The sequence below is a fragment of the Arvicola amphibius genome, chromosome 4 (genome assembly GCF_903992535.2).
Source record: "Arvicola amphibius chromosome 4, mArvAmp1.2, whole genome shotgun sequence".
Taxonomy (NCBI): Eukaryota; Metazoa; Chordata; class Mammalia; order Rodentia; family Cricetidae; genus Arvicola; species Arvicola amphibius.
In genome coordinates, this window is record NC_052050.1 from 20,149,003 (window position 1) to 20,171,611 (window position 22,609).

At 47.3% G+C, this 22,609-nt stretch overlaps 2 protein-coding genes across 5 annotated transcripts; both read left to right on the forward strand.

The window, feature by feature from the left end:
• The first annotated feature begins 123 nt into the window (after window positions 1-123).
• Ptges3l (prostaglandin E synthase 3 like) lies at window positions 124-7,962 on the forward strand. Of its 4 annotated transcripts, none has more exons than XM_038326341.1 (8): window positions 132-177; window positions 523-603; window positions 803-916; window positions 997-1,063; window positions 1,161-1,259; window positions 4,986-5,075; window positions 7,424-7,477; window positions 7,781-7,962. In XM_038326341.1, exons 1-8 carry the CDS (start codon window positions 158-160, stop codon window positions 7,814-7,816), a joined length of 561 nt encoding a protein of 186 aa, XP_038182269.1. In that variant the 5' UTR covers window positions 132-157; the 3' UTR covers window positions 7,817-7,962. The 4 variants fall into 4 exon arrangements, with proteins under 4 accessions (XP_038182272.1, XP_038182271.1, XP_038182269.1 ...); XM_038326342.1 differs by having other exon boundaries at window positions 997-1,051; XM_038326344.1 differs by having other exon boundaries at window positions 124-589.
• A 1,300-nt stretch (window positions 7,963-9,262) lies between these two features.
• LOC119812031 (alanyl-tRNA editing protein Aarsd1) lies at window positions 9,263-17,844 on the forward strand. The gene is made up of 12 exons (XM_038326339.1): window positions 9,263-9,382; window positions 9,498-9,629; window positions 11,668-11,827; window positions 13,935-13,992; window positions 14,612-14,768; window positions 14,863-14,979; window positions 15,118-15,248; window positions 15,550-15,616; window positions 15,768-15,859; window positions 16,237-16,291; window positions 17,072-17,166; window positions 17,644-17,844. The coding sequence occupies exons 1-12, from the start codon at window positions 9,344-9,346 to the stop codon at window positions 17,777-17,779; spliced, it is 1,239 nt and encodes a 412-aa protein (XP_038182267.1). The 5' UTR covers window positions 9,263-9,343; the 3' UTR covers window positions 17,780-17,844.
• Window positions 17,845-22,609: the final 4,765 nt, after the last annotated feature.

Below are 22,609 nucleotides of genomic sequence, written 5' to 3' on the forward strand. Positions count from 1 at the left end.
GCCCCCTGCTGCCATGACAACGGGCGCTGGCATGGAAGCCTGGAGGGGCGGTGGGCGGGACCTGCACGCCTCCCGTCTCCCGAGGGCCCGCCCTCTGGAAACTTCTTTAGTGCTTTTTGCGAATTGGACACACGAGTACTTTGCATTGGAGGAACAAATGAAGGAGGCCGAGAACAAGTGATTTCCTGCATATAGGGCCTAGGGTAGCCCTTTCCCTGACCAAAGAGGGAAAATATATCCCTGATCCGTATATTTCTGGAGACCCCGAGAGGTGAAGGGATGCAGTAAACGCTCCCAGAGTCCCTCTGGAGTGCAGATCACTTTTGCTGTCAAGCCACCTTTCCCTTCCTCTCAACCCTTACCCCTGCCTTATAAGGAGAGGCAGCTGCTAGGGGCGTCCCTAGGATCTAAAGATAGAGGCCCTTGCCTGGGACTCCAAAAGCCACAGGGCAGCTGGAGTCACTATGGAACGGTGAGTTTCAGGCCGCCATCGTACAGATCCCTTGCCCCCTCTCCTTGCAGATTCCCTGCCCCGTGTCTTGTAGAAGCTGCTGATTCTGCCCGGATCCACCGGAGCGCTGGACTCCAGGTCTCTGGCTGTGGGTGAGAGCGGTGGTGTGCCCTGATTGTACCTCCCAACTCCTTCCTTTCCTTGTCTTTCCCCGTTCATTCTCACCACCCACCCACTCCACCCACTCCCCTCCATCTGGTTCAGTGGTACCACATTCGACTCTATTGTCTCCTCCTCCGCCTCTCGTTATTGCCTTCAGACTTTTCCAAGCCCCACCTCCGCTCTCCTCAGGCAGCCCGCCCGGACCCTGTGGTATGACAGACCCAAATATGTTTTCATGGAGTTTTGTGTTGAGGACAGCACCGACGTGAATGTGCTCATTGAGGATCACCGCATTGTGTTCAGGTAGTGGCCTTCTCTGGAAGGGCCTAGTGTCCCGACTGTCCCCTTGCTCTTCCTATGCCTCAGCTTTAACGTCTCTTTAGCTGCAGGAACGGTGATGGAGTGGAGCTGTACAATGAGATTGAGTTCTATGCCAAGGTGAACTCCAAGGTGAGGGCAGGGTGACGATAGTCAGGCCTGGACAGACAGGCCGGCCAAACAAGGAAACTGGGGGCTTATCCTGAGAATGAGGCTTTCTGTCTGACAGGACTCCCAGGATAAGCGCTCTGGTCGCTCTATCACTTGCTTTGTGAGGAAATGGAAGGAGAAGGTGGCCTGGCCACGGCTCACCAAGGAGGATATCAAGGTGAGTGTGTGGGGCGTGGTCTGCTCCTTCTGTGCCCCTTATCTGTGAGCTCCCTCGGGGTACCGAGGCTCCAGACTCACATCTGGATTCCGGTTTGCCTTCCTTCCAGTCAGTATTCAGTGAGTCACTTGGGTCCTGTATATTTCATCTCCCAAATATTCTGAGATTTATATCCTTCCAGTCTAGACTGCATCCATCAGAGTTCATTGGGGGAAGTGTTTTTTGTTTTTTGTTTTCCATTTTTTCCTTTTTGTGTTTGTTTTTTTGAGATAGGCTCTATCTTTGTAGCTAAGGCTGGCCCTGAACTTGCCATCCTTCTGTCTCAGCATCCTGAGACGGGTATGGACTTTTTTTGCCTGACTTTGTTGGGAGTCCGCTGCATATTTTCTGTCCCATCTTTAATCCACCCTTTCCTTTGTTCCCAGGGTGGTCTGTTAAACTTTGTCAGTCTCGCACTCAGACTCTCCAAACTCCAGCAACCTCTCTTCCGAAAGCTGAAAGTTGGCCACCTGCTGGCCGAATCTGGCTTTTACATTTATTTTAGTAGTTTTTTCACAGTTTAAAAAAAAAAAAAAAAGTTATTTTGAGCCTGGAGGTGGCAGCACACACCTTTAGTCCCAGCACTCAGGAGGTAGAAGCAGGTGGATCTCTTTGAATTCAAGGCCAGCCTGGTCTACAGAGAGAGAGTTCCAGGACAGCCAGAGCTACCTAGAAAAACCCTGTCTCGAGAAACAATAACAACAACAAAAAATATTTCGAGGGGCTGGATAAGTGGCTTAGTGGTTAAGAGCACTGACTGCTCTAGGAGAACCTGAGTTCAATCTGCAGCTCTACATGGTGGCATGGTGGCTCACAACCATCTGTAAATCCAGTTCCAGGGGAGTCAACACTTCTGACTTCATGGGCTCATGGTCCACATACATACACACAGAGAAAACATTCATACACAAAACAAATAAGTCTTAAAAATATTTTGACTGGCTACTAACATTCACAATTTTTTTGTTGGTTTTTTTGAGACAAGGTTTCTCTGTAGCTTTGGAGCCTGCCTCTTTAGACCAGGCTAGCCTCGAACTCACTGAGATTCACCTGCTTCTGCCTCACAAGTGTTGGGATTAAAGGCGTGCGCCACCACTGCCCAGCAAACATTCACAATTTTTCTTTTCTGAGACAGGGTTTCTCTGTGTAACAGCCATAGCTGTCCTGGAACTCACGCTGTAGACCAGGTTGGTCTCAAGCTCACAGAGATCCTCCTGCCTCTGCCTCCTGAGTGCTGGGATTAAAAGCATGCACCACCACTGCCTGGCTTTTTTTTTAAGGCAGGGTTTCTCTGTGTAGCTCTGGCCGTCCTGGAACTCGCTCTGTAGATCAGTCCAGCCTCGAACTCACAAAATTTTCAAGACAGGGTTTCTCTTTGTAGCTTTGGATCCTGTCCTGGAAGCATGCACAATTTTTGACTGTTTGCTGACATTAAGAAATGTAGATTGTGGGGGCTGGAGAGATGGCTCAGCAGACAGCTGTGCTTGCTCCTGAGCCTGATGACCTGAGGATCTGAGTTTGAGGCCCAGGTACCACATGGTGGAAGGAGAGAATCAACTCCCAAAAGTGTTACATCCATTTGTGTGTAGTGACATTCCCCTCCCTGTAAATAAATAATAAATAAATACATAAATGTGATTTGAACATTTTTATTGTAAGTCATGGGACTGGAGAGATGGTTCAGTTTTTAAGTTACTCATCCAGAGGACCTAGGTTCAATTTCCAGCTCATGGTATCTCAGAATAGAATTGTTTGTAACTCTAGTTCCAGAAGATTTAACACCCTTTATGGCCTCCACGGGCACCAGGCAGGAGCTTGGTGCACAGACATCGGGTCAGACAAAATATGGCCAGGTCTGGTGGTAGAAACCTTTAATCCCTACATGAGGATGAGGCTGAGGCAGGTGGATCTCTGTGAGTTTGAGGCCACGCTGGTTTACAAAGCAGTTCTAGGCCTTGAACACGAACAAACATAAACAAAACAAAACAACAAAACACGCCACCCCCTGATGCAGACTGTTAGTTAAAGATGTGTTACATTTGTTTATGCTGTGGAATATTTGTTTAATGATGCAAAGATGGGTTGCATTCTTTATGTTGCATTTGTTTAACCCTGAGAAGCTGTGATACTTTGCCTGCCTAAAACACCTGATTGGCCTAATAAAGAACTGTACGGCTAATAGCTAGGTAGGAGAAAGAATAGGTGGGGCTGGTATGCAGAAAGAATAAATGGAGAAGAATGTGAAAAGGAGGATGCCAAGGGCCAGTCACCCAGCTACCCAGCAAGACATGAAATAAGAAGGAAAGAAAGATATACAGAAATAGAGAAAGGTAAAAGCTCAGAGGCAAAAGATAGACAGGATAATTTAAGAAAATCTGGCTAGAAATAAGCCAAGATAAGGCTGGGCATTCAAAAGTAAGAATAAGTTTCTGTTTATTTATTTGGGAGGGAGCTGGGTGGCAGGCCTCCAAAGAGCAAAGAGTTAAAGCTACACCCCCCAAAAAAATAAAAAAAAATATTTTAAATGTCTATGTATATTCAATTTTCTCTTGAGACAGGGACTCGTGTAGCTTAGGCTGAACTTTATTTTGCTATATAGCTAAGGATGATCTTGAACCCCTGGTTCTTTAGGCTTCACCTAAAAAATACTGGCATGATTGGCTACAGCATTACACTTGGCTTTAAAGGTGGGCACTTTGGAATATGGTCCTCACTATTTATAATCACAGTTTTCTTTGAGAAGTCAGCTCACAATGACATGGAGACTTATTATTAATTATAAAAGCTAAAACAATAAAAACTGAAGAGATATCTCAGAGGTTAAGAGCACTGGCTGCTCTTCCAGAGGGCCTGAGTTCATTTCCCATGGTGGCTCACAACCATCTGTAATGAAATCTGGTGCCCTCTTCTGGCCTGCAGGCATACATGCAGACAGAAAACTGTATACATAATAAATAAATAAATCTTAAAAACAAACAAACAAACTGGAGAGATGGCTTAGCAATTAAGAGTACTACTGGCTGCTCTTCCAGAGGTCCTGAGTTCAATTCCCAGCAGTCACATGGTGGCTCACAACCATCTGTAATAAAATCTGGTGCCCTCTTCTGGCCTGCGGGCAGACATACAGGCAGAACACTGCATACTTAATTAACAAACAAACAAACAGACAAATAAATCTTTTTTAAAAAATTAATTATGAAAGCCAGGCCTTAGCTTAGGCTTGTCCCACTAGCTCTTATAACTTAAATTAGCCCATTTACTTTAAATTATATTCTGTCATGTGGTTTGTTACTTCATCTCTCCGCAATGCCCAAGCAGCTTCCTCCAAGGCTGACCAGTGACTCTGCCTTCTTTTTCCCAGAGTCCTCTCTGCTCAGAAGTCCAATCTATACCTCCTACCTAGCTTTTGGCCGGTCAGCTTTTTATTACACCAACCACAGCAATACATTTTCCCACAGTGTACAAATACCACACAACAAAGGGCTGCATCTGACTCTAGGGAATGCAGCTTATCTGTCTTGCCTGGTTGAATTCTAGGATGTTGAGTTACCTGCCCATCAGCCCTTGGAGGATAGAACTCTGTGCTTTTTCAGACCTTGCTATTCTTGACTGTGTTTGGCACTAAGTAGATTCATGTTCTCTTGCTTCTGTCCTTCCTGCCTGTGACACCTATGCTTCCTCTTGCAGCCCGTGTGGCTCTCTGTGGACTTTGATAACTGGAGAGACTGGGAAGGAGATGACGAGGTGGAACTGGCTCAGGTGGAGCATTACGCAGAGGTAGGAGGCACAGCTCCCTGCTGCCCCTCTCAATCGTTCTGTGTCTGCACGCATCAAGACTGGGCGGGGCTGTTGAAACTCCCTAGGCAGGCCACTTCCTGGTGCTGATATGATGTATATTTTATTTGCTGTTTATTTAGCAGAAATAAGTGCAATAAGTATTAGTGAAATTTAAAAAGGAAAAATTAAAGATTTATTATTTTATTTGTTTATTTTTGAGAAAGGGTCTTAACTATGTAGCTCTGGGTGGTTTGGAACTTGCTATATATAGACCAGTGTGAAACTCACAGATATGCACTTGCCCCTATCTCCTAATTAAAGGTGTGGGATTAAAGGTGTGTTCCACTATGCCCAGCGTTGTTATTTGTATTTTTGTGTATGCATGTGTTAGATCACTTGAGGCTGGAGTTACAGGTGGTTGTGAATTGTCGGCCCATGGGAGTTGGGAACAAAATTTGAATTGTCAGGAAGAGAAGCAGGTGCTCCTAGCTGTTGAGCCATCTTTAAAGAAAGGACTTAATGCTGGGCGGTGGTAGCGCACACCTTTAATCCCAGCACTCAGGAGGCAGAGGCAGACGGATCTCTGTTAGTTCGAGACCAGCCTGGTCTACATAGTGAATTCCAGGACTGGCGCACACCTTTAATTCCAGCACTTGAAAGGCAGAAGCAGGCGGATCTCTGTGAGTTCGAGGCCAGCCTGGTCTACATAGTGAGTTCTAGGACAGCCAAGGCTGTTACACAGAAAAATCCTGTCTCAAAAAACAAACAAAAAAACTTAATACATTTTTATTTGTTTATTTGGGAGGGGCAGGTGCACACATGTCACAGAACCCCTATGGAAATCAGAAGACAACCTGTGGGAGTCTGTTTTCTATTTCTAATGTGTAGGTCACAGGGATTGAACTCATGTAATCAGGCATGGCAGCAGGTGCCTAATGATACTGAGCCATCTTGCCGGCCCATAGTAATAAAATTTCACACAACTTCAGTTGCTTTTTTAGAGTAGTGCCTGCATTCTTTAAAAGGTTTTTGGTTGTGAGCCTAGCCTTTAAGGACTGAGCCATCTCTCCAGCCCTTTTGAGACTGGGTTTCTGTGTGTAACTGAAGCTGTCCTGTAACTCTTGTAGACCAGGCTGGTCTTGAACTCACAGAGATCTGTGTGCCTCTGCCTCACGAGTGCTGGGATTAAAGGTGTTTGATTCCACCACCCAGCAGGGTCTACTTATGTGATTGAAGCTGATCTTGAACTTTCAATCTTCCTGCCTCAGCCTATGACTACGGGGGTTATAGGCCTGTGATACCACACCTACTTTAAATCAGTATTTTTAGCATTTTCATCTTGGTTTGTTTGGTGTTTGATTTTTAATTTATCTTGTGTATGTATGTGTACTCTAGTGAGTTCATGTGTCCCATGTGAATATAGGTGTCAGAGTAGGTCAGAGAGCGGTAACTGCTTGATTTGGGTGCTGGGAACTGAACCTGGTTTCAAGCAGTAATGCCTCTTAACCACTGAGCCATCTCTCCAGGCCCTGGCCCTTTTGATACAGGGTCTCAGGTAGCCCAGACTGGCCCTGAAAACGTTCTAGGTAGTGAACTGAGGCTGGCCTTGAACTCCTGATCTTCCTGCCTCCACTTTTTAAATCCTAGTATCGGATGTAAGCAAGTTACCAACATACCCAGCCTGAGATTGACTGTTGTCAGCTACCATGTGCGTGCGTGCTAGAAACCAAACTCAGGTCCTTTTCAGGAGTAGGAAGTGCTCTTAACTGTTGAACCATATTCTAGTCCCCCTGCCCCAGAATTAATTTTTAAAATTTACCTATTTATTTATTATGTCCACAGTGTTGGCACCAGATCTCTTTACAGATGGTTGTGAGCCACTATGTGGTTGCTGGGAATTGAACTTAGGACCAGTGGAAGAACAGTCAGTGATCTTAACCTCTGAGCCATTTCTCCAGTTGCTCCCCATCGCCATTAACTTTTTTTTAAATTTTTTTTTTTGTTTTTTTCTCTGCAGCTTTAGAGCCTGTCCTGGAGCTAGCTCTTATAGACCAGGCTGGTCTCGAACTCACAGAGATCCACCTGCCTCTGCCTCCCGAGTGCTGGGATTAAAGGCGTGCACCACCACCGCCCGGTCGCCATTAACTTTTAAGAAAGGGAATCATTTCAAAAAAAGAAAAAAGAAAAGAAAAGAAAAGAAAAGAAAAGAAAAGAAAGAGACATAACAGAATATCAATTGACTTTTCTCCGATTAATGGCTGGGTCTCGGGGCATTCTCCTGTCTCTACTAATATTCAGACTTCTTTTCTCTCATCTCTCATCTCTTGACTGTGTGTCTCTTCCCATAGCTTTTGAACAAGGTCAGCACCAAGAGACCTCCCCCTGCAATGGATGATCTAGACGTAAGTAATGTCTTTCCTAGATCTTTCGGTTTCCTTTTTGCCTTTACAAATGACACATTTCAGCTGGACAGACCTGGCTCTGATGAGGGTCTTTGCCGCTTTAAGGAACAATAACTCCACTTGAAATTCCTGGTGGTTCAGCTCATTATCCAAAGTTAGACTCCTTTGGTCTTAGCTTCCTAAGATTTGTGACTTAGGATTTTAGGAGAGCAGGGGTGGGGTGGAGTAGGGGTGTGGAGGTGTGTGAACAGCATCATTGAAGGTTACCATTGCAATGACCCATGCTTTGTCTTCTCTTTTCAGGATGATTCCGATAGTGCGGATGCAGCAACTAATTAGCTTTCTGTGACAGCAGAGTTGGGGAGGAGGCTGTAGCTACCTTCTGTCGTGCTGAAAGGCTATGGTGCGCCTTCATCAACTGTTTTGTTATGTGTCAAGATCCACTGAGACCTCTGAACTTTTCCAGAAGTTTTCCTTCCTTCCTTCCTTCCGCCTCCTTCCAGTACCGGAGGCTTAGGAAGGAAGGAGAGGTAAGAAAGATAGAGGAAGGTCTTGAGGGGGAGCTTTCGTGGGCGGGAGGTGCTCTGGATGTATGCGCTTTTCCCTCCCTCCCTCCCTCCCTCCCTCCCTCCCTCCCTCCCTTCTTTCTTTCTTTCTTTCTTTCTTTCTTTCTTTCTTTCTTTCTTTCTTTCTTTCTTTCTTTCTTTCTTTCTTTCTCATTTTTCAATCGAGACAGGGTTTCTCTGTAGCTTTGAAGCCTATCCTGGAACTAGCTCTTGTAGAACAGGCTGGTCTCAGCAGAGACCACAGAGATCCGCCTGCCTCTGCCTTCCGAGTGCTAGGATTAAAGGCATGTGCCACCACCGCCTGGCAGAAGCTCTTTCTTAAGGGTCCCTCTTTATGTCACAGGTCTTCCTCCTGGTTGCTCCAGTGTGGTCCTGCATTAGCTAAGGGGGAGGGTGGGGTGCCGGCTGTTGGGGTTTCTGACTCCCACTGATTTGACTTAGCATCTGTGCTTGGGATGCTGGGGATTATTTGGATACATGTTTCTATGTGGTAAAGCAAAGGCCAAAGAAGAAAGAGATTACAGTAAATTCTAGGAGTGTTGCTGTCTCTTTCCTTCTGGCACTTTCCCCTCCTTCTGGGAAGCCTCATCAGAGATTCTGGCCCCTTTTGCAGCGGGAAGTTGTTACTGGACAGGCTTGTATCCAAGTCAGTGGATTTCATCTCACCCAGATAGACGTCCCAGTCAGCCCTTGACCCTTAGCTTCCTGTTCAGCTCTGTGATAAAGAATGTCTAGTGTATGTTTCAGAGAACAAGAGTTTGGTTCTAAGCACCCATACCAGGGTTGTGAGGTGGTTCACAACCACCTGTAACTTAGTACACATACACATAAATAAAATATTTTTAAAAATCCAAATTATCATAAATCACAGGTTTCTGAGGTTTGTGGGTTAAAATTTTCCCTATACTTAAAAAAGTTACAAGCTGAAATATTATGGATGTTCGTTTTAAATAAAATATTAACATACATGCCTTGTCTATTTCTGTCCAGCCCCTCTTATTTCCTTCCACCTTCATGCAGCGGAGCCCCCCAGTTCAAATTACACAGCCCCAAGACTGTCTGAAGAACGTCTCAGATCAAGTTGTGAATTTTGTTTTGTGGTCTTTCAGTCTTAAAACGTTGACAAAACAAGACAGAACACCTGTAGTTAGCAGTTTCAGTAAATTGAATCAAACCACACCCCCTCCTTAACGCTTTCACGTTTGCGCAGAAACGCTTAAGAAAATTTGTCCCGGGTCGCTCTCCGTCCTCCGCCCGGCTCTTCCGGCGCGCGCTGGTCTCCAGGGCCTAGGAGTCCTCGATGGCGTTCCTGTGTCAGCGCGACAGCTACGCGCGGGAGGTGCGGCCTGGTGGGCGAGGGTCCTGAGACTGAGGGTGCCACCGGGAGGGAGGGGGAGGGCCGACTGCAATCTCGGCGTCCGCGGGCTCACCCTCGCCTCCCTCTCTATTCCCAGTTCACCACCACCGTGGTCTCCTGCAGCCCCGCTGAGCTGCAGACTGACGCGAGCGGCGGCAAGAAAGAAGTGCTGAGCGGTTTCCAAGTGGTTCTGGAAGACACGCTGCTTTTCCCCGAGGGCGGGGGCCAGGTACCAGGAGCAGCCTCAGCCCGACCCGCTCCCGGGGACCCCCACATTCCTGTTCGCTCCTGCAGAAAATACACTCGCCCTTCCTTAGCCTCAGTAAACCAAACTGTTAGTTCATTCAGCAATGTAGTTATGACACACGCAGTGTGTCATCTTCCAGGCGCTGAAGATAACGGGTGAACAAGACAGTGCCTCTACATACATGGAGTGCTTATTGCAGACAACCCTGTAGGCAGGTGTAAGTCATAATAATAACACTAGAAATAAAGCTGGGTCAAGGGAAAGTGGTGGGATGCTCTCCTCTGTGGAGAGCACTCTAGACTTCTCGGTACAAGCAAGAGAAAGATTTCAGGCAGACGGAATAACTGTGCAAAGGCCCTGTGAGGTGGGAATGAACGTGAAGTGTTTCACAGGGACTGCGAAAGAGGCCGCCGGGAGTTCAGAAGAGGTGGGTGGCCTTCAGAGCCGACTTCTCAGTGCTCTGATGGAGAGCCTGGCCGCGGTGTCTGAGAAGAGAGGTTTCACTAGCCAGATGGACAGCATAAGCAGGGTAGTGAAGCCTGACAGACGAGCTACATCTAGCTAGGTAAAAGAATGCCGTGGTGCATGTGGAGAAGGAGCTACAGACAGCTTTGGGAAGCTGAGTGGGGCTAGTTCAGAGGGCCCTGGGGGTGGGGGTGTACAGGTTTATAGACTCCATTCAAGAGACCAGTGAGCCATGGAGGATCTGAAGCGGAGACGTGGCTCAAGAGGATTCAGTAGACTTGTGTGTGTGTGGGAAGCCCCAGTATTTTTTTTTTTTTAAAGGGAAAACATTTAGTTGAGGTGGCTTACATTTTCAGAGGTTTGGCCCATTATCATCATGGTGGGACATAGCAGCAGACACGGTGCTGGAGAAGGAGCCACGTGTCCTGCATCTCACAGGCAACGAGAGTGGTCTCCCCGGTTTTTTTTTTTTTTTTTTTTTTTTTTTTTTTTTTTTAAATCAGTTCCTTATTTTCCCACATGGAGACGTCCTGAACTGCTAAAGACAAACCCTTGACCTCAAGTGTCTATAGAATGTCTCTTCTTATCTTTAAAACTACACTTACTCAGTCAGGCCCATTGCAAAAGTCACTTCAGATTGTGTTTTCTTATTCTACTTCACAGTTAGAAAAAGGTCACTTTGTTCTCGTATCACTAACAGTTTTTGTTATAAGATTAAATGATCCAAGAATAAGAAGTCCAAACTGAAGCTGTTGGACCAACCCCCCCCCCCAAAAAAAACCCTACACTTAATTATTTTTATTTATTTGTGTGTTTGTGTGTGTGTGTGTGTGTGTGTGTGTGTGAGAGAGAGAGAGAGAGAGAGAGAGAGAGAGAGAGAGAACGAGAACTTGAGGGGGTAGGTTTTCTCCTACCTAGGTCCCAGGGACCGAACTCAGGTTTTTAGACTTGGTAGCAAATGTCCTTAACCTCTGAGCCATCTTATCTGCCCTGAAACTTTCATATTACACATCACGTCCTTCAGGCTTCCCAGATTCCCCAAGACTAATAGGTCTCTTTAGATTTCGTTCCTGTGCTGTGATCTATGTGTCTTTCCATCGTGCTGTTTGGTGGCACAGTCCCTTGTGAACAGCTGGCACTTGATAGTTTCCTAAATGACGATTATCGTTGGATCTAACTGTGGCGTCAGTGCTGAGGACGGAGTGATTAAAGTCAGGAGCACTCACTTTAGAACTATCAATAATAGTCTCTAAATAGATAATCTAAGGTGACAACAATGAGGGCTAAAGAATTTTGGGTTTTACTAGCGTCTTTAACACTGTACTTCTTTCTGTTTTAATTCTGCTGTTCTGCCCTAAAGAACAGCATGTGTAGGTGTTCAGAAAGAGGACAGGAAATCCTGTCATAGAACAATGTGGGCCCCCACCTCACTTGACATTGTCTCCTCGTCCCCTGGAACACTCAGTGCCCACCTCTCTGAGTGCTTCCCCTGAGAGTGTCTTTGCATCTTGGTAGGGTGAGACGTGCCCTAGTGTTGATGACTTTCTCCCCCCAGCCTGATGACCGTGGTACCATCAATGACATCTCTGTGCTGAGAGTGACCCGCCGTGGGGCCCAGGCTGATCATTTCACACAGACAGCTCTGTCCCCTGGGAGCCAGGTCCAGGTCCGGGTGGACTGGGAGCGGAGGTTTGATCACATGCAGCAGCATTCAGGTAAGGGCCACGGGCCGCGGACGCACAGGGAGGAACCCGAGGAACCGCAGTGTTGTGATGACGGAGGTGGGGTTTCCGTTCTCCTGGAGCTAAGCTGGTCTTCTAGAAGGATGGATATACCTAGCATCAGCTTTGGTTCAGGCAGCAAACGATAAGTGTGAAACACCATGAACATTAAAGTCCTGGAAGAGCTATTCGCTTTTTCTCCTCCATTTTAAAAATAGGATTTAGCCGGGCGGTGGTGGCGCACGCCTTTAATCCCAGCACTCGGGAGGCAGAGGCAGGCGGACCTCTGTGAGTTCGAGGCCAGCCTGGTCTACAAGACCTAGTTCCAGGACAGGCTCTAAAAAGCTGCAGAGAAACCCTGTCTCGAAAACCAAAAAAAAAAAAAAAAAATAAAATAAAAAAAAAAATAAAAAAAAAATAAAAATAGGTTTTATTTATCAGGGAGGGGATATGCCTGTAGCAGTTTTTTTTTTCCTTCAACCGAATGGGTCCTGGGGGTTGGTTGATCTCAGGTTGTCCAGCAACACCTTACTCATTGAGCCATCTTGCCAGCCCTTTCTTGTTTTGGGGGGGACAGTTTTCCTATGTGTCCTTGGTTAGCCTGAAATTCAATATGTAGATCAGGCTGACAGCCTCCTGAATACTGGATTACAGGCATGAGCCACCATGGCCACTCAGTTCCTGCTGGTTGGAATGTTCTCACTTGATGTCTCTATCTGGATGTCTTGTAGGTTCTCAGATTCATAATGTCCCAAAATAAAATGGAAAGGCCGTCATCTTCTCCTTGGGCTTACATGAATATAGTGTTGGACATTAGCATTTCCTCAATCATTCAAATCGATGCCCCTTTTGGAGACACTGAGCCAAGTCAGGTGTTTTGATTATCCTCAGGGATCTTTCTCCTTCCGTCTACCCAGTTGTCCTAGTCCCAGCCCTCGCCTTCCTCCCTGTGGACTCTGGCTGATTTCCTCACCTCCAGTCTTGCTCCTCGCCCCTCTGTTTCCGTGCATCAGCCCAAACGGCCTTCCTCTCCTCTCCTCCCATTAAGGGTTAAATCCAGGGCCTCATGCCATAGAGAAATCTTTTATTTTCTTGCTGTACTGGAGATTGAACCCAGGGCCCTGCATGTGTTAGCCACACCCTCTGTCACAGGGCTATGTCCTGAGCCTCAAAACAATCCTTTAAAAGAAGAAAATCAGATCATCTCAGTCCCTTGTGGTTCTGTGTGGAAGGCCAGTCTCCTCACCGAGGTCTACAACCCTAGCAGGACTGCTCTTGTGCGTGCTCCGGCCTCACAGGGCCTCCTCTCTACAGCTTGCTGCCCGCACCCCATTGGTTACTGTACAGATCAGGCCTCTTTCCTCCAGGGCTTTGACTATTTGTTCTTTATGTGTCCTAGTTAATTCTTTCTCTCTCTCTCTCTCTCTCTCTCTCTCTCTCTCTCTCTCTCTCTCTCTCTCTTTCTTTTCTTTTATTTTTTTTCAAGACTTATTTATTTATTATGGATACAATGTTCTGCCTGCATGTGCCCCTGCATGCCAGAAGAGGGCACCAGATCTCATTACAGATGGCTGTGAGCCACCATGTGGTTGCTGGGAATTGAACTCAGGACCTCTGGAAGAACTGCCAATGCTTTAACCACTGAGCCATCTCTCCAGCCCCCTTTTCCTTTTCTTGTCGTCTCCCCTCTCATCAGTCAGGAGTGCAGCTGCATCTCTGACATCAAGGCCTGCATTCTGCATGTGGCGGATGCTCAGTAAACATCTGTCAAGTGAATCAGTGACACCCCAGCACTTCAGCTCAGATTCCCGCCTCTGAGGAGCTACTTTGCCTTGGCAAATTACTATGAAATAGCCCTGTAAAGCTGCTGGGAGAATTCTCATGATGATATCCCCCCGCCCCTTTCAGTTGCTAGAAATTGACTTACGGTCTTTCACTTGCTAGGCAAGCACTCTGCTACTGAGCTAGACCCGCCCTTGTGATTTTCAGTCATGTATCTAAAATGCTTGGCAGTCCTTCGGTGAGAATTTCTGAGATGATATTGTCATGGGGCTGTGTGGCTGGGCTTCTCAACTTGCTCCTGTCTCTTGCTCCTGCTCAGGGCAGCATCTCATCACAGCAGTAGCTGACCATCTCTTTGGGCTGAAGACGACGTCATGGTGAGTCGAAGGCACGCTTAGGGTGGGATAGGTCCCTGACTCCCACCTCTGCTCCCAGCGATGGCTTAGGATAGGAAAATAAAAGGGCAGTATTCAGAGTTTTTTCTTCTTGAAGACCAACTGGGTCATGGGAGACCTTGTGTTTCTTAGGAGAAACTTGAGATAAGCGCAGGAACATCTGCCTGCTTGGGAAAGAACATAGAGTTTAGAGCCCAGAGCTAAGTATGGTCCTGCCTCTGCGTGACTTTGGTCATGTTCCTTATGGTGCTGCATTTGGAAAATGGGAATGGCACTCCCTACCTATGAGATTTTTGTGTGTGTGTGGATTCAGTACAATTATTTATGGATTTTTTTTTCCTTTTTAAGATAGAGTCTTTCTGTATTGCCCAGGCTGGCTTTGTAGTTTGAGGTTGGCCTGGAGTTCACAGCAGTTAGTTTCCTGAGTATGAGATGATAGGTACCCCTGCTGTTCTAGGAACATGGACTCGCTAGGTATTGGAAGGCGACCTTAAAGTCCCCTCCTCCTCCCTCTGTATCCTAAGCCCTAGGATTACAGGCTCAGCGTGAACATTCCTCAGGTACTTTCAGCTTGCTGTGTCCCTGCTGCTTTTCCTGGCAGGGAATTAGGGAGACTCCGGAGTGTGATTGAGTTGGACAGCCCTTCTGTGACTGCAGAGCAGGTAGCTGCCATAGAACAAAGTGTCAACCAGAAAATCAGAGATCGGCTCCCTGTGAGTGTGCGAGAGCTGAGCCTGGATGACCCTGAGGTGGAGCAGGTGAGACGGGAGGCAGGCACCAGTGTCCACAGAGTGGCTCTTCAAGGGCTCCTCATCAAATTTCAGACAGCCTTGTTCCCTCCCCCTGTTCTAGGTGAGGGGCCGGGGTCTCCCAGATGACCATGCTGGGCCCATTCGTGTTGTTACTATCGAGGGTGTTGATTCCAACATGTGCTGTGGGACCCACGTGAGCAATCTCAGTGACCTGCAGGTAAGTGTGGAAGGGCTGTGGAGTGTGAGGTGGGATGTTGGGGAGCAGGCTGGGAGTGGCAGGTGAGTCTGATCCACTGTGGTGGAGTCCTAAGAGCCACTGTGGATTGTGTGTGTGTGTTTTATTCCCTTTGTGCAGGTCATTAAGATTCTGGGCACTGAGAAAGGGAAAAAGAACAAAAGCAACCTGATATTTCTGGCTGGGCACCGGGTACTGAAGTGGATGGAGCGAAGTCATGGGAGAGAGAAAGCACTGACCACACTGCTGAAGTAGGCCCCACCCCCAGCCCCTGCTCCCCAGGCCTGTAGCCCTGGAGCTTAGCATTCCCACCTGCCGGGTAGATGGGATAATCTACTACTTTGGAGGGTGAGGTGCTTTGGACAGCAGCTCAGACCCACACACAATGGTTTATTCCTTGCTATCCTCTCTCTCAGTTGCCTAAGGGACCCTTTGAATGTTCCCATCTTGAGGAAGGCACCCCAGCAAGGAGAGGTTGTTGGTTTGCACCACCCCCCCAACTCTGGAAGCACCTGGACAGTTGGCCAGTCTCCATTAACCGTTGTCTTATAGGTGTGGAGCTGAGGATCACGTGGAAGCAGTGAAGAAGCTCCAGAATGCCACCAAGCTCCTGCAGAAGGTGACTATGGGGAGTGGAGAGGGCCTGGGCTCTGCCAGGGAGACTCTGCCCAGTGTGTGGATTATCGGGGGTTCGAGGGCTGCACAGGAGGAGAGAGAATGGTGCTCCCTGTTGTCTCTCGCACCTGTCTGAGTTTTCACATCCATTTCAGAACAACCTGAGTCTCCTCAGAGACCTGGCTGTGCACACTGCCCACAGCCTCAGGAGCAGCCCAGACTGGGGAAGTGTGGTTACACTACACAGGTGAGAGGGGAGGGGCTGGAGACAGGCAGAGGGATGAGAGGGGCAGTGCACAGTGGGACGTGGGTTGCTAAGCAGCGCACTAGGCTGAATAGACCACAGGAGCTGTGTGACTGGACTTGCTGCATCTGACTTTGTCGGCTTCGTTAGCCCCTTTCCTGGTTTCTTTCACCATTTAACAGATCTCCCAGCATCTTGGAGATCCTTTGTGTATAAACTGCTGAAGCTGAGGGCATTTTCTCTATGCTGAGGAGTCTGGAACTTTGTGTGTTCAAATGGGAAGCAATGAGATCTGTCTGTTGTTAGCCTGGCTCCTTCTCTTGAGGCGGTGACACAGAGCTGCCTCATCCTGGGTCTCATATCTGTGTCCTTTGTTGTAGGAAAGAGGGTGATTCTGAGTTCATGAATATCATCGCCAATGAGATTGGGTCAGAGGTAAGAGGAATGAGAGAGTCCTCCTCTACTCTGCAGAGGCTCTGGGAGGTAGAACTGAGGGAATTAGCTTAGCCTGAGTCCCTTCAGGTTAACACATGAAGAGCTGAAAAAAATTTCACCCCGATTGTTTTTTCCTAGCACTAGCCACAATCCCAGCTCTGTTGTTAGGGAAGCTCGGAAGCATTTAGATTTGTGTGCTGAGAGACCCCTCGGAGGCCTCGGCCTCAGGCCTCACTCGCCTTTCTTCATCCCCATAGTCGAGCACAGGTGATTGCCAGGTTTCTTTTGCCCTTTAAAACCCTTTATGGAATGTCTCCCTGGGGCTCAAGTAATTCTGCTTTCTACACAGCATTGATTCTCAAAGAGCCATGTTCTAGCCTGAGAGACATGTGTCTGTCAGCATTTATAGTTTGAAGTGATAAATGCTGGAGGCAGAACCCATTACCTAAAGGGAACGAGAGGCTCCAGGGCCAGGCCCCAAAGCCTGCTTAGAGGTATTCAGGTAGCCAAGAAGCATAGTGGCTGGCAGATAGGGTGTCTGGTAGAGCAGAGATGGAGAAGGGTGGTGGTCGTGAGACCATGGCAGTCAGCAGCCTGCTGCCTCCTCTTTGTGTTTAACCTCCCAACTGTTCTCATAAAGCTTGCTGGGCCAGAGTGAATGAAGGCTACGTCATTGGTATCAGTGACGTCTCTGATTTAGAGGGAGCTGCCTATTCTGGACTCAGGAGAGTATGGCCCTAGCGAGTTGACGCCGTGTGTGCTCCTTGTCTTACCTCCTAGGAGACCCTCCTGTTCTTAACTGTGGGGGATGAGAAAGGTGCCGGGCTCTTCTTATTGGCAGGGCCAGCGGAGGCCGTGGAGACCCTGGGGCCCAGGTAATGTGGTACGGGCTCCTGCACAGTGGGTGGGGAAGTTGTGTCCTTCTGACATATTGATGCGGCCATGTGCTAGGTAGCAGGGCATCACATCCGTGATGGCCTTGGTTCACATAGGATGTGAGGCCTGCCGAGCAGATGTGGGCTGACGCCAGCACTCCTCATTTGATGGATTAGGGACCGTACATCCTGCATTTGAGGTCTCGTAGTTAAAGTGACAGAATGAGAATCAACCACAGGGATTTTTTGTTTGTTTTAAAGAAAATTTGATCCCTAGAAATAGGTGTTAATGTGACACTCCTGGAGAATTTTGATTTTTGGATAGTCTCCGAAGCTGGCCTCACACTTGTATCAGCCTCCTGTGTCAGCCTTCTCTGATTCCTAGAACTCGCCCTGTCTCCTTCCTCTAGGCCCCGAGGACTGCCCTTGATTTTTGACTTTTCACCAACCATCTCCTTAACTTTCTCTGTTCTCTAGGGTGGCTGAAGTCTTAGAAGGCAAAGGAGCAGGGAAGAAGGGCCGCTTCCAGGGCAAGGCCACCAAGATGAGCCGACGGGCAGAGGTGCAGGCACTTCTGCAGGACTATGTCGGCTCACAGAGTGCTGAGGAGTGAGGGGCCAGGATGCCCGTCCCCGTGACCACAGCAGTCTTTTGGACAGTAAAAGAGTGTCACCTAAAGTGATTGTGTACTGTCGTTTATGCATGGTGCATTCGAGAGTGCTAATGCATTAACACCTCTGTGAGCAGTTTCTAACTTGGCTTCTCTTAGGTATAACCCCATGAGTGGAAATTAATGATCTAGGCTCTGCTGAAAGCTTCTTGCTGGTATAGTTGTTTATGGCAACAAAGCTTGATACTACAAGATTTGACTCAGGCTGGAGCGATAGCTCAGAGCTTAAAAGCACTGGCTGTTCTTCCAGAGATTCTAAGTTCAGTACCCAGCAATCACTTGGTGGCTCACAACCATCTATAATGAGATCTGATGCCCTCTTCTGACTTGCAGGCAGAATACTGTACACATAATAAATTAGTCTATAAGAAAAAGAAAAAGACTTGACCCAGGCCTTGCCTTATTCAAATCTCCTTGCTTTATTTTGTCTTTGTTTTTTGAGATAGTCTTTCATCGTCACCCAGGCTGGCTTCTCACAATCCTAAATGCTGAGGTTATGGACATAGACTTCGAGGTTTCAGGCCTGGTTTTTTTGTGTGTGTGTGTGTGCGCTCACACTTATATATGGAGACAACAGGAATTAACCTCAAGGCTCTTTTAATTAATTGCAAGAGCATCTCGACTGATGCAAGAGCATCTCTACTGACCTGGAACTCAACAAGTAGGCTATGCTGTCAGTGAGTTCCAAGGAGTTTGTCTTTGCCTCCCCAGCACTGGGATTACAAACACACACCATTATGCTTACCTAACTATGTATTTATTTGTTTGTTTGTTTGTTTGTTTTTGAGACAGAGTTTCTGTGTAGTCTTGGCTGTCCTGGAACTCACTGTATAGACCAGGCTGGCATCAAAGGCACAGAGGTGCCTACAGTTTTTTTCGATGCAGAGTTTCTGTGTAGCTTTGGAGCCTGTCTGGAACTAGCTCTTTTAGACCAGCCTGGCCTTGAACTCACAGAGATCTACCTGCCTCTGCCTCCCAAGTGCTGGGATTAAAGGCGTGTGCCACCACTGTCCAGCCCAATCTAACTTTTTAAGTACAGGTCCTAGGGATCAAGTCCTCAAGCTTGCAGGACAACTGCCTTGTCAGCGGAACTATTTCCCCAACCCTTCAGACTTTGTGTTTGTGTGAGTGCAGCTATACGTATGTGTGTTCTGTGTGTGTGTATACACATCCGGAAACTTTCAGGAGTCTCATGTTTCTCCCATTTTACTGTTAACCCCATCTCTCTGGCCTCATAGCTCCCGGGTGATTCCTCTTTCTGTCCCCCATCTCACCTGGGATTGTTGAGATCACAGATACATGCTGCTACTGTGTCCTGCCTCTCTATTTTATTTTTCTTTATTTTTTCAAGACAAGGTTTCCCTGTATAATAGCCTTGGCTGTCCTGGAACTTGCTCTGTTGAACAGGCTGGCCTATAATTTACAGTTAACCGCCTGCTTCTGCCTCCCAAGTGCTGGGATTAAAGGCATGTGCCATCACCACTCAACCCTCTTTGCAATTTTGAAAACATGTATATTTTTTCTGCGTGTGCGTACCACGTGTGTGGAGGGTAGAGATCAACTTGGGTGAATCAGTTCTCTCTACGGTGTGTGTTCTGGGGCTTGAACTCAGGTTGACCCATACGTTTACCTGCTGAGCCATATTGCCAACCCCACACCTGGCTTTGTATGTGGGTTTCGAGGATCAGACGATCAGATCTGAAATCCGGTTAGGCTTACATTTTTAGGCAAGCATTTTTTCACCTACTGAGCCAGCTCTCCAGCCCTATAGACCTCTTACAAGGGCACCAGTCACATGAGGGCTCTGCCCCCATCATATAATCATCTCCTAAAGGCTGTAGCCCCCATACCATCACTGAGGAGCTAGGACATGAGTTTCGAGGGGTACAGCACTGAGACCAGAAAGGATGTAAGACAGTGGTGGACTAGGCAGCTGTCCTTGCTCAGCACCACGTGGCTGGACCCTGTTCACTTGGAGCATGAGTGGTCAGATGCTTTATTCAAACTTGGGCTCACTTCCAAGCAAGACAGAAACCCTCCTTGGGGAGCAATTCTGGCTTACTGCTGTGGCACTCCCTGTCCTTCAGTTTCTTGATCTGAACTTGGGGACATGAACACAGTGTCCTAAGAGGGAAAGAACTTTGTGAAATAATAAGGAAGAGGTGTAAACACCGGGGCAGATTACATGAGAAGAGTAATTAGTTGTGTAAGGCAGGATAAATAAGCAGGTTGAACTGGTGATATCACTTAAGCCTGTCAGAGAGTTCTTTTATTTTTATTTTTATTGATTTTTATTGAGCTCTACATTTTTCTCTGCTCCCCTCCCTGCCTCTCCCCTCCCCTTCAACCCTCCCGCAAGGTCCCCATGCTCCCAATTTAATAGCGAGTTCTTATCTTTTTCTATTTCATATGTAGATTAGATCTATGTATGTCTCTCTTAGGGTCCTCGATGTCTAGGTTCTCTGGGATTGTGATTTGTGGGCTGGTTTTCTCCATTGTGTAAATATACATTTTCCTTATCCATTCTTCGATCGAGGGGCATTTAGGTTGTTTCCAGGTTCTGGCTATGACAAACAATGCTGCTATGAACATAGTTGAGCACATGTCCTTATGGTATGATTGAGCATCCTCTGGATATATACCCTAAAGTGGTATTACTGGGTCTTGAGGAAGGTTGTTTTCTAATTTTCTGAGAAATCGCCACACTGACATCCAAAGGGCTGTCAGAGAGTTCTTAACCCAATGTCTGGGATCAAGAACTGTGTGTGCTCAGGGAAGGGGTGGATTGTCTGATGACATTCACCAGAAAGCCCAGCAGAATAGGTTTATTTGTTGAAGAATTTTAGAGGGACCAGGGAGATGACTCAGCAGTAAGAGTGCTTGCTGCTTTTCTGGAGATCTGGAGTTTGGTTCTTAGCATCCATACTGGGCAGCTCACAACTGCCTGTATCTTCAGCGCCAGGGGATCCTATGCCCTTTTCTGACCTCTTCAGACAGCTGCAAACACGTAGCATACACATACAAATATACTTAAAAAGAATTTTATTATGGGCTGGAGAGGTGGCTCAGCAGTTAAGAGCACCAGCTGCTCTTCTAGAGGACCACAGTTGAATTCTCGGCACCCACGTGGTGGCTCATGTTACCTTTTGTAACCATAGTCCCAGGGGCCCTAACTCTTTCTTTTGGCCTCTTCGGTCACCAGGCAGTAAGTTACGTACAGACATACATCCAGACAAAACACCCAGACAAACACAATTTTAAAAATTTAAAAGGGGGCTGGAGAGATGGTTCAGTACTTAAAAGCATTGACTGCTCTTCCAGAGGTCCTGAGTTCAATTCCCAGCAACCACATGGTGGCTCACAGCCATCTGTAATGAAATCTGGTGCCCTCTTCTGGCATGCAAGCATACATGGAAGGAATGTTGTATACATAATAAATAAATAAATAAATCTTAAAAAAAAACCACTGGCTGTTCTTCCAGAGGACCCGAGTTCAAGTTCCAGCACTCACACTGTGTGTAATTATAGTTCCAGGGGATCTGAGACCCTCATACAGACATACATGCAGGCAAAATACTAATGCACATAAAATAAAAAAGAAATCATTAAAAAAAAATTAAAAGGTGTTACGTATATCTGCATATAGAGAGTGTACTTTCTGGAGTATGGCCATGGTGCCGTGGTGCACCCTTAACGGCAGGATTTGTCTTCCTGGAGCATATGTTAGTATGAAAAATGAAAGACAGTCTCCAGAGCAGGAAGCAGACAGTCAAGCCAAAAATGTCCCTCTGCCCTACCTCACCTTTGGTCCAGGGTGGAAACCTGTCAGTTAGCCAGGCTATGCCAGAATGCCTGAGGTTTTTTTTTTTCCCTGAATGAGAACTTAAATAAACTCTGGGGCCCTGTCTGGCACTTGTGGAGAAACAGACAGTTCAATACACCCTGATGAACAACAACTCTCAGAGAAAGCGCCTGTGTTTTCTCTTCCTGAACCGGAGTCAACTATGACTAAAATTGTCCTCAGCAGAGGGCAGCCTCAGCGGTTGGGGAGCGTGATGGAGGACTTTCCTTCTTCTTCCAGGAAAGGGTTGTACTTTCTCTGTCGTCAGCTGGCAGGATGCCTGGCTCCACGCTCTGAGCAACGAGAGCCCAAGAGGCTCTCATGAGGACGGCCTCCTCTTGCCTGCCGTAACCTTTCCTAAGATCCTGTATGCAGTTGAAGGCCTTTTGGTAAAATTCCCTGTCTTTTTTTTTTTTTTTTTTTTTTTTTTGGTTTTTCGAGACAGGGTTTCCCTGTAGTTTCTAGAGCCTGTCCTGGAACTAGCTCTTGTAGACCAGGCTGGCCTCGAACTCAGAGATCCGCCTGCCTCTGCCTCCCGAGTGCTGGGATTAAAGGCGTGCGCCACCACTGCCCGGCTCCCTGTTTTTCTTAAAATGCCAGCCTCGAGCTGGGGGTGTATCTCAGCGGTAGAGCACCCCAAGCATGTGCAAGGTCCTGAGTCTCAAACTGAAAAAGAAACACATGTAGACCCTCACCAACCTCAGATCTAAGTGGGGTAGATGGAGGGAAGATACTGGGTAGATGCTGATCAAACACAAAGGATAGAAATCGACACATGCCTCTCACCCCTACGTACACCAGGATAAAGCAGGATTGCCATAAGGTGGAGGCCAGCCTGGGCTATGGAAATAAGAAAAGGGGGGTGGTCTGAGGAGACAGCTCGGTCAGTACAGCACTTGCCACACATCCACACAAAATTCAGGAGGCAGAGA